Source organism: Lissotriton vulgaris, chromosome 1_1 (genome assembly GCF_964263255.1).
Source record: "Lissotriton vulgaris chromosome 1_1, aLisVul1.2, whole genome shotgun sequence".
In the NCBI taxonomy this organism is placed as follows: Eukaryota; Metazoa; Chordata; class Amphibia; order Caudata; family Salamandridae; genus Lissotriton; species Lissotriton vulgaris.
The window spans coordinates 2067273715-2067287782 of NC_141685.1; the positions used below are offsets into that span (position 1 = coordinate 2067273715).

The window sequence follows — 14068 nt, forward strand, 5'->3', positions numbered from 1 at the left end:
TTTAATCCTTCGGCCAAAGTGAGAGCAGGGGGTTGCCTCTCCTCCTCTTTTAAATTGGAACAGGGCACTAGGCAGGGGTGTCCTCTTTCCCCTCCTTTGTTCCTACGGCGATGGAGCCGTTCCTTTATCAACTTCGAAACAACAATCAGATTACAGGTATACTCTTCAACAAATGCTCAGTCAAAATAACAGGTTACGCTGATGATGTGTTAATTATTTCTGAAAATGCAGAGGAAGCCATCAATGCACTTATGACATTAATAGAAAATGTTTCTGCTTTTTCTGGTTACAAACTAAATGAAGACAAAACTGAGGTAAAACTCCTAAGCAATCTTGGCGGAAAGGAAATAATCGGTAACTTGGGCCTTTCGTGGTAACCAAACAGAATCAAATACCTAGAACTACATTTTACAAGACACCAAATCACCACCCTACAAACGAATGAGAATGCTCTCATTAAAAAAATATCAACGTTACTAGATGGCTGGTCGACAACATTTTTATCTTGGTGGTGACGAGCAGACGTTAAAAATGCTGATCACCCCACTACTAAATTATTTAGCCAGTATGCTATCAATGACACTCTCTAATGATTTCTTGTCCAGGATATATAAAATGTTCAACATGCTCCTATGGCAAGGAAAGAGACCCAGATTCTCTCTGAAAAAACTTCAATTAACCAAAGAAAAAGGAGGTCTGGACTTCCCAAACTTTAGGAACAATAAAATGGCGTATCTGTGCAAACAAGGAGTAAACTGGCTGCTCCCCACACAATGGTTACACTCCATTTTAGGTGGAGATAGAAAGATCACTCATTAACAATATCCTGCTTTCTGCTCTCCTAACCATGGATTTCTCTTCTATCCCACACTCTAAATATATTATTCAAAATACCAAATGGGCACTGCTACACCTGGATCAATTATCAGCAGTTAAAATTAAGAAATCCAAATTAACCTCTCTGTGGTACAATCCTTGCCCGAAAGCGGATGGTGAGATGCTTTTCTGGGATAAAATGGTCGCACAATGGCATAAATCTAGTCAAAGACCTCTTTCCAGGGAAACTCCTCTCACTTTTTTCTGAGCTTCAATCACGATTTGCTCTAGATTCCTTAGATTTTTATACGTTTCTTAAACTTAAGTCCCAACTTACGCTGCGTTCCATAAAACCTAATGATCCATCGATCCTCAAAAGGATGCTGCACTTGATAAAGTCAGGACACACTGTTTCTAAAATCTACAAGCTCTTACCGCCTAAATCCTGGAAATCACAATTAAAAAGTGAGATAAAATTGTAATCTGAAACTAACACTAGAGAAATTCCCTTTGACTGGGACAAGATACATATAACTCCCTTTTCTAATAAAATATCGCCAGAATTATACCAAACAAAACTTATACTAATAAATAGGACATACTGGAATTTTCCTACATCCTGCTGAGCTTTCTGGACCCAATCCTGCGAAATGGGAATGATCGCTACTTGCTAGACCTTTTGCTTACACTGGCCTGCAAAGTTGTGCTTAATAAGTGGGAAAGCTCCAAAGAAGTCTCCTTCTGATTATGGTAGGAATAGTTGTCCTTCCTTAGAGGGGCGGATAACATCTCTCTACATTCCTCTCCCTGGTGCACTCCACATAGGAAACTGTGGAGGTCCCTTGATGCCTTTTCCTTTACATTTAACTCAACATGAGCATATTACACTACATTCTATTGCACTCCATTGCACATACTTGGCATACTATGCCTTCGACTGTTAGAGGAGTCTTCTATCCTCTCATTGCTAAGATCGCATCTTTTTTAATGTTGTCCGACTTTGATGCAATGCAAAGTATCGGTGTGAATTTACTAGGTCCGCTTTCATATGCCTGGAATGTATCATGTACTACACGTAAATGTTGTTATTCATAGCTTTACAAGGTTTGTCTGTAATGTAATATAGCTAGTATGTAGTCTGTATTATTCACAGTTTCCAGATGCCTCTCCAACATAACTGTATTTCCTATTACATCGTAATTGGAATATTTGCTGTCTTTTTCTTCTTTTGTAATCTTTCCTTGGTTTCATCTTATGTTAAAAATATTGCTATTTAGGTCACTTTCACTGTAATTTATTTTTGTATTATTATTTTCGTAAAATCCATAAACACAATTTGAAATATAATACAAAAGACACTTATCTAAAGTAATTGCACAAGAAGAATGTTACCTTGTTGTAGATAACTTGCATTAGGCTGGGCACTCTGTAATTAAGTAAAACAACATAATCAACAAAGAATCGTCAACAATGTTCTTTTGCAGCCCCTTCTGTTACATAACATGGCTACTGAAACTTTGACCTATAAATCAAAAAATCCCACGAAGGTCACCACATTTACCAGGTTTTGACAAACGTATTTGTTATACAATATTACATATACATTATATTATATACATTATATTATATACATACAATATACATTTAAGTGACCAGGACAGTAATGAGCGGAATTGATAAGCTGCAACGTTTCACTTTACATGTTTTTCTAGGACATCTGCTCAAATACAGATTTTTCTTTTCTTCATCCTATGACGCGAAGTGCCGATTTATTCAGCATGGGCAAACATATTAGCCATAAATCAGATTTGCTCAAGCCTGTTTATTCAAGTTTCTTGAGCGCATTTAATTTATTGTTAATTTGAGTGCAGGGTTTGTTACATTTGGCGGTGCTCGTCAGATCACTATCAGGCACTAGGTATTCACTCTAAGCAACATTGTAACCTTCAGGGGTTAATACATTTGTTAATTACTGGTAATCTTCATTACCCTGATTAGGAGTCTTCCTTGTCCAAGTCTGTTGGTATGACCTTCCCACGACAGCGATAGTATGTAAGTACTTTTTTATTTCTATTACTTTATTATTTTTTTTAGACTCTTCTCCCTTTCCCTCCTCTTTATTATGTTGACAAGCTGTGGACCAGAAGGTGCAACCAGAGAGGGAGAGAGGGAAGAGGACTGGGATGGACAGGGCCCCTTATTGGGGTAATTATCATATTGGGGTTATGATGATTACCGGTAAGTGACAAGTTTGTTACTCCCTCATGAGGTCCTCCTCATCCCAGTCCTAACAACTGAGATAAATATCCAAGCTCATAAAAACAAAAAAAACGAGGTTGCAACAACATAAAAATTGCCATACTCAAGTAACAGAAACAGAAACTACAATTACTCATTGCTGTAACCAAAACCTTTGACCCAAAATGTCCACCTAAATCATCACAAACAGAACGCTGATGATGATCAAGAAAAGTATGGCGGGAAGACCAAGTGGCATCAGTTACATTTCCAAAAGACAGACAACCCGAGCCTCAGCCCAGGAAGTGGAAACTGCCCTAGTGGATCGACATTGAAAATCAGGTGGAAGAGCTTCCCCCACCATAGAATATGGCCAAGCAATGGCTTGACAGAACCATCAACTTAGGGTTTCAGTAGATACCTTCTTCTTTTGCTACAGATCCATGAGCGATAAATAAGGTGTTTGACAATCAAAAAGGTTTTGTGTACTCCAAATAAATCAGAAGGCCCCCCCCTGAACTCTAGAGTACAAGGGAGAGTAGCTGAAGAGGAATCTAGAAATACCTGTAAAATTACCTTCTTTGCAGAGTGAAAAGAATAAGAGACATTAGGAATAAACTTAGGCTTGAACCTTACACCAAATCTAAGTGCACCAAGCTGCACAACCTTTTTCCCAGTATGAATCCAATGACTTACATTCAATCATGTTTTAAATCTTCTTTTTTCCCCAACTTTTTATACAACTGTTTCTCTTCTCTTTTTTTTACTCTTCCTTCAGTTCATTTTATCCATGCCAATTAGTTTCACGTGTTTAAAACAAACTCCAGGGCACAGGTTGGTTCCACATGTCAATTAATTTAATTCATTGGATTCACACTGGGAAAAGGTTGTGCAGCATGGTGGAACCAGGGATTGTTTCCTCTTAGATTTGTTTTGAATGCAGCGCAAGAGGCAAAGAGCAGAACAAGTTTGCACGCCATGACAGTGGAAACTTGGTTAAATACATGAAAGAACGAAATGGAAGAAAAAAAGGTGTGCATCTCACCACTCCTAATTTCATTTTGAACCTAATAACAACACGGTCAGGGAAAAATTTGAGATAGGGAAACCCAGCAATCAGTGCTGCCTAAGTTCTTAAAGATGCGTAGCTGAGGTAACGGCCACAAAAAATATGACTTTTGCTGTCAGACACATTCAGCTGGTGAGACATCTAAGGATATTGAAGAGGAGAGTGTGTGCAAGGGAAATGAAAAAAACAACCCTTGGATAGAGCCAGAAGGACAGGAAACCAGTGACACCTGGGCCAGTACTAATCAAACAGGATCACCTGTGTCTTCTCTATTCTGATCTTCTGGAGGACATTTGGTAGGAGGGGAATCTTAGGTAACTCCTGACAGACAAGCCGGAACTTAGGAGAAGACAAATGACATGCCACTGAGGATGGAAAATTCCTGCTGAGGCTGTCTTCCCAGAAGTTCATCTCTCCCAGAATGTTAACTTCTTTCAGACCCAGAACATTCTCTTCTGCCTGAAAACACATCAGGGATGGAATCCGATGAGGGACATACTCCTTGTACCCCCCTATCTGTTCAAGTATGCCCTCACCACTTGATTCTATGTCCCAACAACCAAATGTTGTCCTTTTAAGAAGTCCTGAAAGGCAAGCAAGTCTTTCCTGGCAGACATGAGATTTCTCCATTTCAACGACTGGTGACTCTCCCATTGTGACCAAGGGACACCCATCTCCTGGTGATCCAGCACAGCTCCGCAATCCCTCATGCTGGCATCCATCATCAAGAGCACTGGAGACGGTAAATGGAAAGGGATTCTCTTCAACAGGTGGTCCTGAACCAGCCAACAAAACAAGTCCCAAGCAAGCTGACCTCAAAGGACGATCATCTGTTTATATTTCTTTGAGCTGGGATCCCATTGTGTGAGAGTGTGGTTCTCAATAGGTTTCAAATGAAATTGTCCCCATGGGACTACAGCTGTTGAGGCTGCCAATACACCTTGCACTTTTAACCAGCATCTAGCAGACTTCGGTGAATGTGTCACCAAGTTCATCACACCCAAATGGAGAGAGCTCATTCTGTCCATCAAAAGAACTGCAGCTCCCATATGAGTATCCAATCGAGCACTGAGAAATGTCTTTTCTCGTGAAGGGGTGAGATGCTACTTTGAGCGATTTACTAGGAGGCTGCAAACTTTCAAGGTCTGTAGAACTAGATCCACATCCTGGTGTGCTTTAAAAAAAGAAGGAAAATATAAAGGGGTTTCATCCGAATGACGCCAGGTAGGTACGACTAAATACTATTAAAAGAAGAGAGGACCTGGCTATCAAAATCTACATAGATACATTTCAATTACACAACAACTGTGATTTTAAAACCATAGTTGTTGTGTACTTGAAATGTATTTGACTCTGACAAAAGGAAATTGTTGCTTTCTTAAATGTGTTATAGGAAAGAATATTGTGAATAAGACCCAATCGGCTTACGAACCTATGAGTCTGAGCTTTGGTCTGCCTGAATAAATAGCAGCATTAAATTGATAGCCAGGTCCTCTCTTCTTGTAATATTAAAAAGAGAAGGGACAGTCAACAACCACTCATCAAGAGAGGGTGGCTTACAAAACAGGTTTTCTGTACCCAAACTGTTTGTTCTCTGGAACCTGTTTAAAAGATTTTAACCTTTCCTTACCCTCTGCTGCTTTTTACACCATATCATTCAGTTCAAGGCTAAACAGCTTCTGGCCCAAAAAAGGTAGCTTATGAATCATGGACAGTTTATTTGCTTTCAACTCCTATGACTTCAACCACATAGTAATACGCCCTGAGAGGAAGCACCTGCTGCAGAAGCCCAAAGACTGTCAAAAAGGAATCGTAAAAAATAATTGAGATAACATTTCTTTATTAGCCAAAAGAGTAGGAGGATCCTTTGGTGCCTGAAGACCGTTACATAAAGCATGGAAATCTTTAAGGAGAGCCTCCACAGCATATGCTGCATAAGTATTTGCCCTAATACCATAGTTTGGAGTAGCATATGCCTTTTTTAAGGTGGTCTCTACCTTTTTAACAACACAATCAGAGAGGACAGCATCCTCTGAGGTAAAAAAAGGATGAAGAGGACCTAAATGCCAAAATATCATTTAATTTCCGTGTTTGAAATTCCCCCCCAACAAATAGTGTTTGCTAATAAAGTGTGGAACAGCAGGTTTATCAATGTCCTTCCATTCTTTTAGAAGCAAGTTCTGAATCACATCATGAAAAGGTAAAATGTCCTTATTTACTGTATTATATTGTGCCAGTAATTCATCCTCATGAAAAACTGGAGAGGCAAAACCCAATAGGTCTCTAACATGTGCCAAATTCTCCCTAAGTGGGTCAGATTGAATATTTATTTCTTTTGAGTCATCTGGCTTATTTGCATTCTAGTCTATTCTCTTTTGTTGAGAGGAGAGCTCTTTCATAGCTGTATCAATTGCCTCTTTAATGAGGGCTTGCATATATATATATATTAACCCTGGGCGTAGCGGGCGTAGTGAGGCTACGCGGAGCGCCACGGAGGTTAAAACAATCTCTGCACACTCTGAGTAGCTCCGCTATGCACTACCCGCCTCCCACCCACCCTATTAATAATAGTTAACAATAGAAGCTTAAAAAACAATTTAAAGTATTAAAAATGCCTTACTTGAGCTGCTGGGTGCATCCCCGGGATGCCCTCTGCCTCCAGCGCGACTTCTTGATGACATCTACGCCTGCGTGGGTGCTCGCGCATGCCCATTTTTTTGTGTGTAATGAGCATGTAGGAGCACTCGCGCATTCGCATTTGTCATCAAGAAACGCGCTGGAGGAAGGGGGCAGCACAGGGACGCTGCCACAGCTCAGGTAAGGCATTTTTTATATTTCAAACAGGGTTTAAAGCTTCTATAACTATTGTTAATAGGGCGGGTGGGAGGTGGGGGCTGGTGTCAACTCTGCTCCGCCATGGAGTGTGTGGGGTGCCGCCTACTCTGCCTATTCGCGAAATGCGGAGAAGGAAACACTCCGCACACTCCGTGGGCAGAGCAGAGCTCTCTGCCCAAGCTTAGAATATATAAGCAAGGCGGTTTACCCGCTGAAACGCGTTGGGGTTATATGATGGCTTGAAAATAAATTCCCACTAAGCCTTGATGAGTGCAGTTATTTATTTGGAAGGAGTGCATTTAGTACTTTACGTGCTGGGGAGCTATATATATATATATTTATATCCAAGCTCCAGTTTGTACCAAAGATCACAAGGCACTCGTGGGCGGGTGCTTCAGCACGCCGGTACCGCATGTTAATATTCATCCTGAAACACTGACGAAGGACTAGGCGTCCAAAACGCGTCTGTGCACACTTTGCTGTTGCTGGAATAAACAACTCTGACCGCTATACCACGGAGTGCTTTTTGCTTTGTTTATGGAGAGAGAACTGAGTTCTGAGCCTGTATATATATATATATAAATATATATATATACACTTTTTATATTTTCAGCGGGATTTGCGCGAATCCGGTGAATTTTATTTTTTTAACTAAGCGCGGGCTCCCTTGCTTCGTTTCTTTTAAGCTCCTGGGTGGGACAGTTCCCCGGGGCAATATATAATTATGTTGCGGGTGCCCGACTAGGCACAATTGGTGATCAGTGGAATACTTCCTCTGACAGACGACATATAAAAAAGGATTTGAAGAACAGGAAGTCTTTTGTTCGGAGGAGACCTTCATTACTGAACGTAAAGTACCTTTCCTAAGCAAAGGTGAAACATGAATGCAATTATTTTCTGATACGCTGAAAGGCGAACAGCCAGAGAAAACAGATTAAAGACAATAAACCCTTTTTCCTCAATACATTAAAAAAACAACCTAATAATTGTCAATTTTGCAACTGTTAAAATAAAAATACATGTTAACTAATGATTTGTATTTTCATTAACTGTTCTATAAATCATGCATTGCACTTTATTTACACTACAGTGAGAAACAGATTGCTGTTTGGAACTGTGCAAATTTACATACGTGACTGGTGGTTTCAAGCTCACTTGCAGTATACACCTTCAGCCAGTGCTACATATGTTTATTAATGTTGTTGTGCTACAACTTACATTTGATATTTAATCAGGAAATATCTAAGCTACTAAGAGATACCATGAAACGAGAATTAGCTAAGCACATTGAGTGAAGCTCCAACAGCTGCAAGCATATCTTCTCAATTATCAAGGCTTTCACCTGGCCAGCAGCCGCCATCAACAACATCACCCCAACTCAAAAACTCTGCGATGACCAGTCAAACTTCTTCCACAGCAAAGCACAAACATCAACAGCAACCTTGAACACCAACCTGAGACTAAAGAGCTCATCACCAATCTACCCACTGTCAAAGAAAATTGACACTTGACTGAATGAACAACTCTCATCAGAAAGGACACAGCGATAGTCATGCAGATCATCTACTCGGGGGTTCCCAAGAGATCCAGGCCCCCACCACATCTACAAAATGGGATCATAACCCATCATGGCCTCCCTTACCTCCATCACCTCCACCACATTCTCGAACGATTGAAAACATGCATTATTCAATGCCCTCCTCAAGAAACCTTCAGACAAGTTGAACCAACTCAGAAACTTCAAACCCATCTCCCTGCTCTCTTACCCAGCCAAAGTGATTGCACAGGCCATCGACAAACAACTCTTAACCCACCTCGAACTTCAGCACTACCCAGACAACATCAAGATTTAAAAAGAACCATGGCACCAAAACATCACTCATCGCGGCCACCAATAACATTCTAGACCGAGGAAAAATAGTGGCCTTCATCCTGCTTGACCTCTCTGCAGCCTACAATATGGTCTCCCAAAGCACTCTCATCAGAGGACTCCCCAAGATTGACATCCAATGACTAGCACTCAACTGGATGCGCTCCTTCCTCATGGGAACAACCCAAAGGGTCAGGCTGCTATCATTCACATCAGAGACCAAGAGATGATCTGCGGAGCCCCCAAGGATCATCCGTCCGCCCCACCCTAATCAACTACTATCTAACACCTCTCGACTACATCATCCAAGACATCACTGTCCTCTTGTACGCCAACAACGCCCAACTCATCCTTCCTTGAGGGAAAAGATAGGCACCACCAGAACCAGCTTCACAAACTATATGGCAATTAGCATACTGGATGCGGACTAACTGCCTGATGCTCAACTCACACAAGATGGCAGTGCTGAACTTTAGAAACAAGATCTCCCCATGGGAGTCCTCCTGATGGCCATCAGGGCTAGAGCCAATACCAACAGCAACTGGCCACGCAGAAAATCTATGGATCATCATAGACAGCAAACTGAACATGATTGCAGAAGTCAACACAGCAACCTCCTCCTCCTTCCACATCCTACACATACTACAAAGATCTTCAAGTGGCTGCCACAGAAAACCAGAAGGACTGTCACACAGGGACTCATCACTAGCAGGCTGGACTACTTCAATGCTCTCTAGCAGGAATCTCCAAACAACTGCTAGACAGACTCCAGACCATTCTGAAAACTGCAGTAAGACTCATACTTAAACTCTGCACCACAACTCAAGGAGCTCCACTGGCTCCCCATTCATAAGCACAGATACTTCAAACTCCTCATGCACAATTACAAAGACTTACACAACACTTGATCAGAATACCCCAACAGCTGAATACATTTACACAAGACTGCCAGATACGAATGCTCCGCCTCACTCCCACACATGCCCTGCATTTACAGAACCAGAGAAAGCAGTCTCTCATTTGTCTACATCACACCCAATACCTGGAATGACTTCCTTCAACACATCAGACTCTCCTTCCGCCTTCTTGACTTGACATAACATATACCTTTCACAAGTCAGAGAAGCAGATGACTTAGTGTGTTAAATTCAGTATGGGTATTACACAACATGTTCCCTTTTCATTTGAATATTGAGACCTGGACAGCAGTATCACATAGCTGCCTTTCGGCCCATTAATGTTAATGCACAGGTTTTAGATATCTGTGCAGAATCTTTGCAACCTTCTCACATAAGGCATCTGAAATCTCAAGCCGTCCGCATCATTTAAATTTTTTTATTATATGCCACTTTGACAGTCAAAATGCTTGCAATATAGTTAATGAGAGCCACATGGAGTCAGGGCATCTTTGGTAGTTCATCAATGTTCTGAGGTCCAAAGTCCCAGTTAGTCATGTACAAAAAGAGGGAATGAGGTATATAGCTGATTTAGCTGCAAAGCCTATGACATAATCCCGTCATACTATGTGTCGGTGACACACTTAACTAACTTGAGCCTGCATTGACTGCTACAAGGAATTGAACATCAGATGATAAAACCTTGCCATGATACAAAGACTATCTTCATTAAAATCACATTATGGGCTTCGTTCAAGTCATGATTAAACTGAGGGATCACTATACTTTGCGTTCTAAAGCCAGAATATAAACAAGTATAGACAAAGGACATTACTACACACCTATTTGTCTAAAAAAGGAGAGATGCAGGCAAAAGTAGAATCATTTGTGTTACACATCCTTCCAAAATAACATTAACCAAACTAAAAGCAACCAAAATAACGGTTTACTCACCTTAGTGACCATGGACCATCTGTACCTAAATAAGCCAAATTCTGCTAATGACAAGGGACTACAGCTTTTAGTTAAGGTACACCATATTATAAGCAGAGGCACTAAACTGTTTTTGCTGTACAGCCCATAATCACTGTCACTGATGAGAAAAGGGGTGCCCAGACTATGACACAGGACTTTATCACAAAGGAAACATTTTAGTCAATAGGGAAAAATCTGGAAGATAGGAAAAGGTAAAAGGCAGGGGTGAGATGTCGTTTTATGTAATCAATCCCTACGTTTTCTCATCAATCACAGAACTAGTATTGTCATACCCTAAGACACTACCCCCTATTACTTACCACGTGTAAACAATCACAGGTAAAATATGGTAGGAAGATTCAACTACAGGCTATACTACCAGCTAACAAGGACAAAAATAAAGAAATATTGCAATATACCATTCAGTAAGCCAGCTTCACATAGCTCTAACCTGTTAGCCTCTTCCTTACAGAAACCTTGTTCACACCATTAGACATTTAACATCGACCTAACACTTTCTAATCCTGGATTACCAAGAAACCTATCCCTTTACCATAGTTTTAACCAACTATATGAGCAGCATTTTTCGTGGCAACTTCCATTGATGCCACATTCAAGATGATTAAGGATTCTCATTTAAACCTGTGGGCCACTGCTGAAATTAGCCAGTTTCAAGTATATTAAACTCATTCTTGCTGGGATGGTGGCAAGGGGCCTGCTTCCTAAATATGCTATAGTACTGCTTTCCTATGACACCATTTAATTCCGTTCTTCTTGTGGTGGACTGTTCTCCACCGGTACGGTACTGAGTGTCTGTGCTCAATGAGTGGTTTGCTGAAGACCGGGCTCGAGACTCATCTGCAGGATCCTCCAAACGCCAGGATGCATTGCCTCCATATGGCATGTCAACTGATGCCGGGCCTCTTTCCAATTTAGAAGGGGTGTTCCCACCTCTATTTGAACTCTTCATCCCACAGAAATGTAGTCACCAGTCAAAACCCAGTTCGCTGCAGAAGGGTGAGAGCTGTAATACAATGATCACACAGCTTTTGAATGTGATGGGGCCAGCTGCTCTTGTAGTCCTCAAAATGCATCTTTTTGGTAGAAGTAATCAGCATATTAAAATGTAATGAAAATTGTTTTCTCTGAGCATCAGGAGTCCTATCCTGTGTGGGCAGCTGGAATGATGTTCCCCTCTGCAAGGTCCAATTGCACATGTGTGAACAGTCTCTTAATGCAAGTTTCAAGTCTCCTCTCCACCCTCTGATTTTGATTTTGATATGTTGACATCTCAGTCGGCTTTCACACCCCTCTAGCTACGTCAGCAAGTATAGATTCTAGTCTTTTAGTAGGAAAAGTTTCTGGATTAGGTCTTCTGCCTCATCCTTCTTTGTATTCCAGGACTCCCCTACTCAATGACCTAGAACCATCAATTCATGATTAATATCTTGAGATGTCATTACTAAGGCATGCAATATCTATCAAATGGATAGGTGATGGTTCATATTTCCTGCCTACCCCACTGCACACAAGAACCCCCATAAGCACGGTGGGGCCAGCCCCCAAGTGTGAAGCTGACTATTGGACACCTGCATAGGTGAGCATTCCCTTCATTGAGGACTCTTTTTTGCTTTGGTTCGAGTCAACTTGAGTTGCTCAGCCACAATCACCTGTGGGCCCCTTGGGTTGCAGACAACAGGACCTACCGCCTTCCTACCAGCCCTGCCCTGGGTCCTTTTGTTTAATGTGGCTAGGTGCGTGTTTAGGCAGGGAGACAAGATGAACATCTCTCTGGACATCCAAGGGGCTCTGGGCCGTCAGCTCTTCGGCCAAATAATAGAACAAACAGTATTTGATTGCCTGCTGCAGGGAGGACCAGCATCCTGCAAGCTTTATCAGACTCACCCTAAGACCTGCTGCTACCAAAGACTCCAAGTCAAGGGGCGGCCGGTCCCTTGCTCAGTCCCTCCCACCAGGATTCTCTGGTCAAAGGGATGGGGAGGTGTGCGGATGGATGCTTCCAGGAATATCCAGGGGGCCAAGGTTTGTGTTTACCAGTGGAACAGAGTAATTTTTGGCTCCACCCTTTCACGTCACTACCATGTCATATATATGTGCATGTAGTGCCATATATATGTGTACTTTAACATCATTAACGTAAAGTGGTGCACTTGGCAGAAATACTGAAGGTTAATTCACTGTACAATACAGACATTTACATGACTGTGCACTAACGTTTTCATTATAATGATACCAAACTGGAAATTTCATACTTTTCAGAATTTGTGTAGTTTGAGTAATATTGTTAACTCTATATATACTCACGTATTCATTTGAATAGTATCCTGAATCTATTTTATACCTATATATGCACCCATATCTATGCATTTAGAATGTGTATTGAAGTGCTTTGCCACATTAACTTGACTACAGGCCTTAAGCATTTGGACTCTAATGTTTAACCTTCAATGTGAAAGTTTGCTTGGTTGCAGTGTTTTCTTCTTCCTTGCAGGTGTGTTCACATGATCTATGGTTAGAGAAAGGCACATTATGTATGAAAGATAGTGTGGCTTTGGAGGAGAACTTTTGGCAAAGTATGAAAGGTGATAAGGAACAAAGTGAGGACCCTGATTCGTGGAGACTAGAGGAATTCAAGGACGTTCTGATGTTTAGACCAAGAGATGGGTGTCTGAAACAAAACAGCCAAATTTTACTGTGAGAAGTTGGAAAAGTACTGAGGCAAGTGATGCCGAATTCTCAAATGTTCTGGAATGTTTCAATAAGTGATGGCACTTAGTTTTAGGCAGATTCCATTTTAGAATCAGAGTGGTGCATACTTCTTTACTATATTTCGGTTGTGTGGCTTTATGCTATACATTATTCCTGGTTTTTGAGAACTTCTGCAGGAGTCTCTGCATTGCTGTCACGTCCCTGCTTTACTGGACCTAAATAGGGGTTATCCCAATTAGTGCAACTTCTTCAGGCTTATCTTAGAAAATTTAGATTTACTCACATATTGTTGTGTGGCATTTTAGGCTCCGATTGAATTTTTCTGATTCATGCCCTTATATAGGTACAATTCACGTTGCCCTTATATAGGAATAGAAATCAAGCCCTTATTTAGGCATAGCCCATGCTACCCAAATACAGACATGGCTACACCATATCCCTATCTGCTCTCAATTCAAAGTTATCATTAATATGGTATCCCAGTGTTAGTCAACAGGATAGGTAGGCGTAACAGTGAAAAACGACCTAAGGAAATTTTCATCGCAGGAAATTTTCATCGCAAGGACGTTAAACCTTAAGTACCCATGTCCTACTTTTTAAATACAATGCACCCTGCCTATGATTCTTTAGTGCCTAGCA

The 14068-nt window shown here is 41.2% G+C and overlaps 1 protein-coding gene across 1 annotated transcript in view; it reads right to left on the reverse strand.

Moving 5' to 3' along the window:
* The window catches only part of PIK3C2G (phosphatidylinositol-4-phosphate 3-kinase catalytic subunit type 2 gamma), a 1914223-nt gene that overhangs the window by 986356 nt on the left and 913799 nt on the right, over nucleotides 1-14068 (reverse strand). The window contains exon 10 of the mRNA XM_086920790.1: nucleotides 2209-2242. Coding sequence (XP_086776916.1) covers nucleotides 2209-2242 — 34 coding nt within the window. The remainder of the gene's footprint in view (nucleotides 1-2208; nucleotides 2243-14068) is intronic.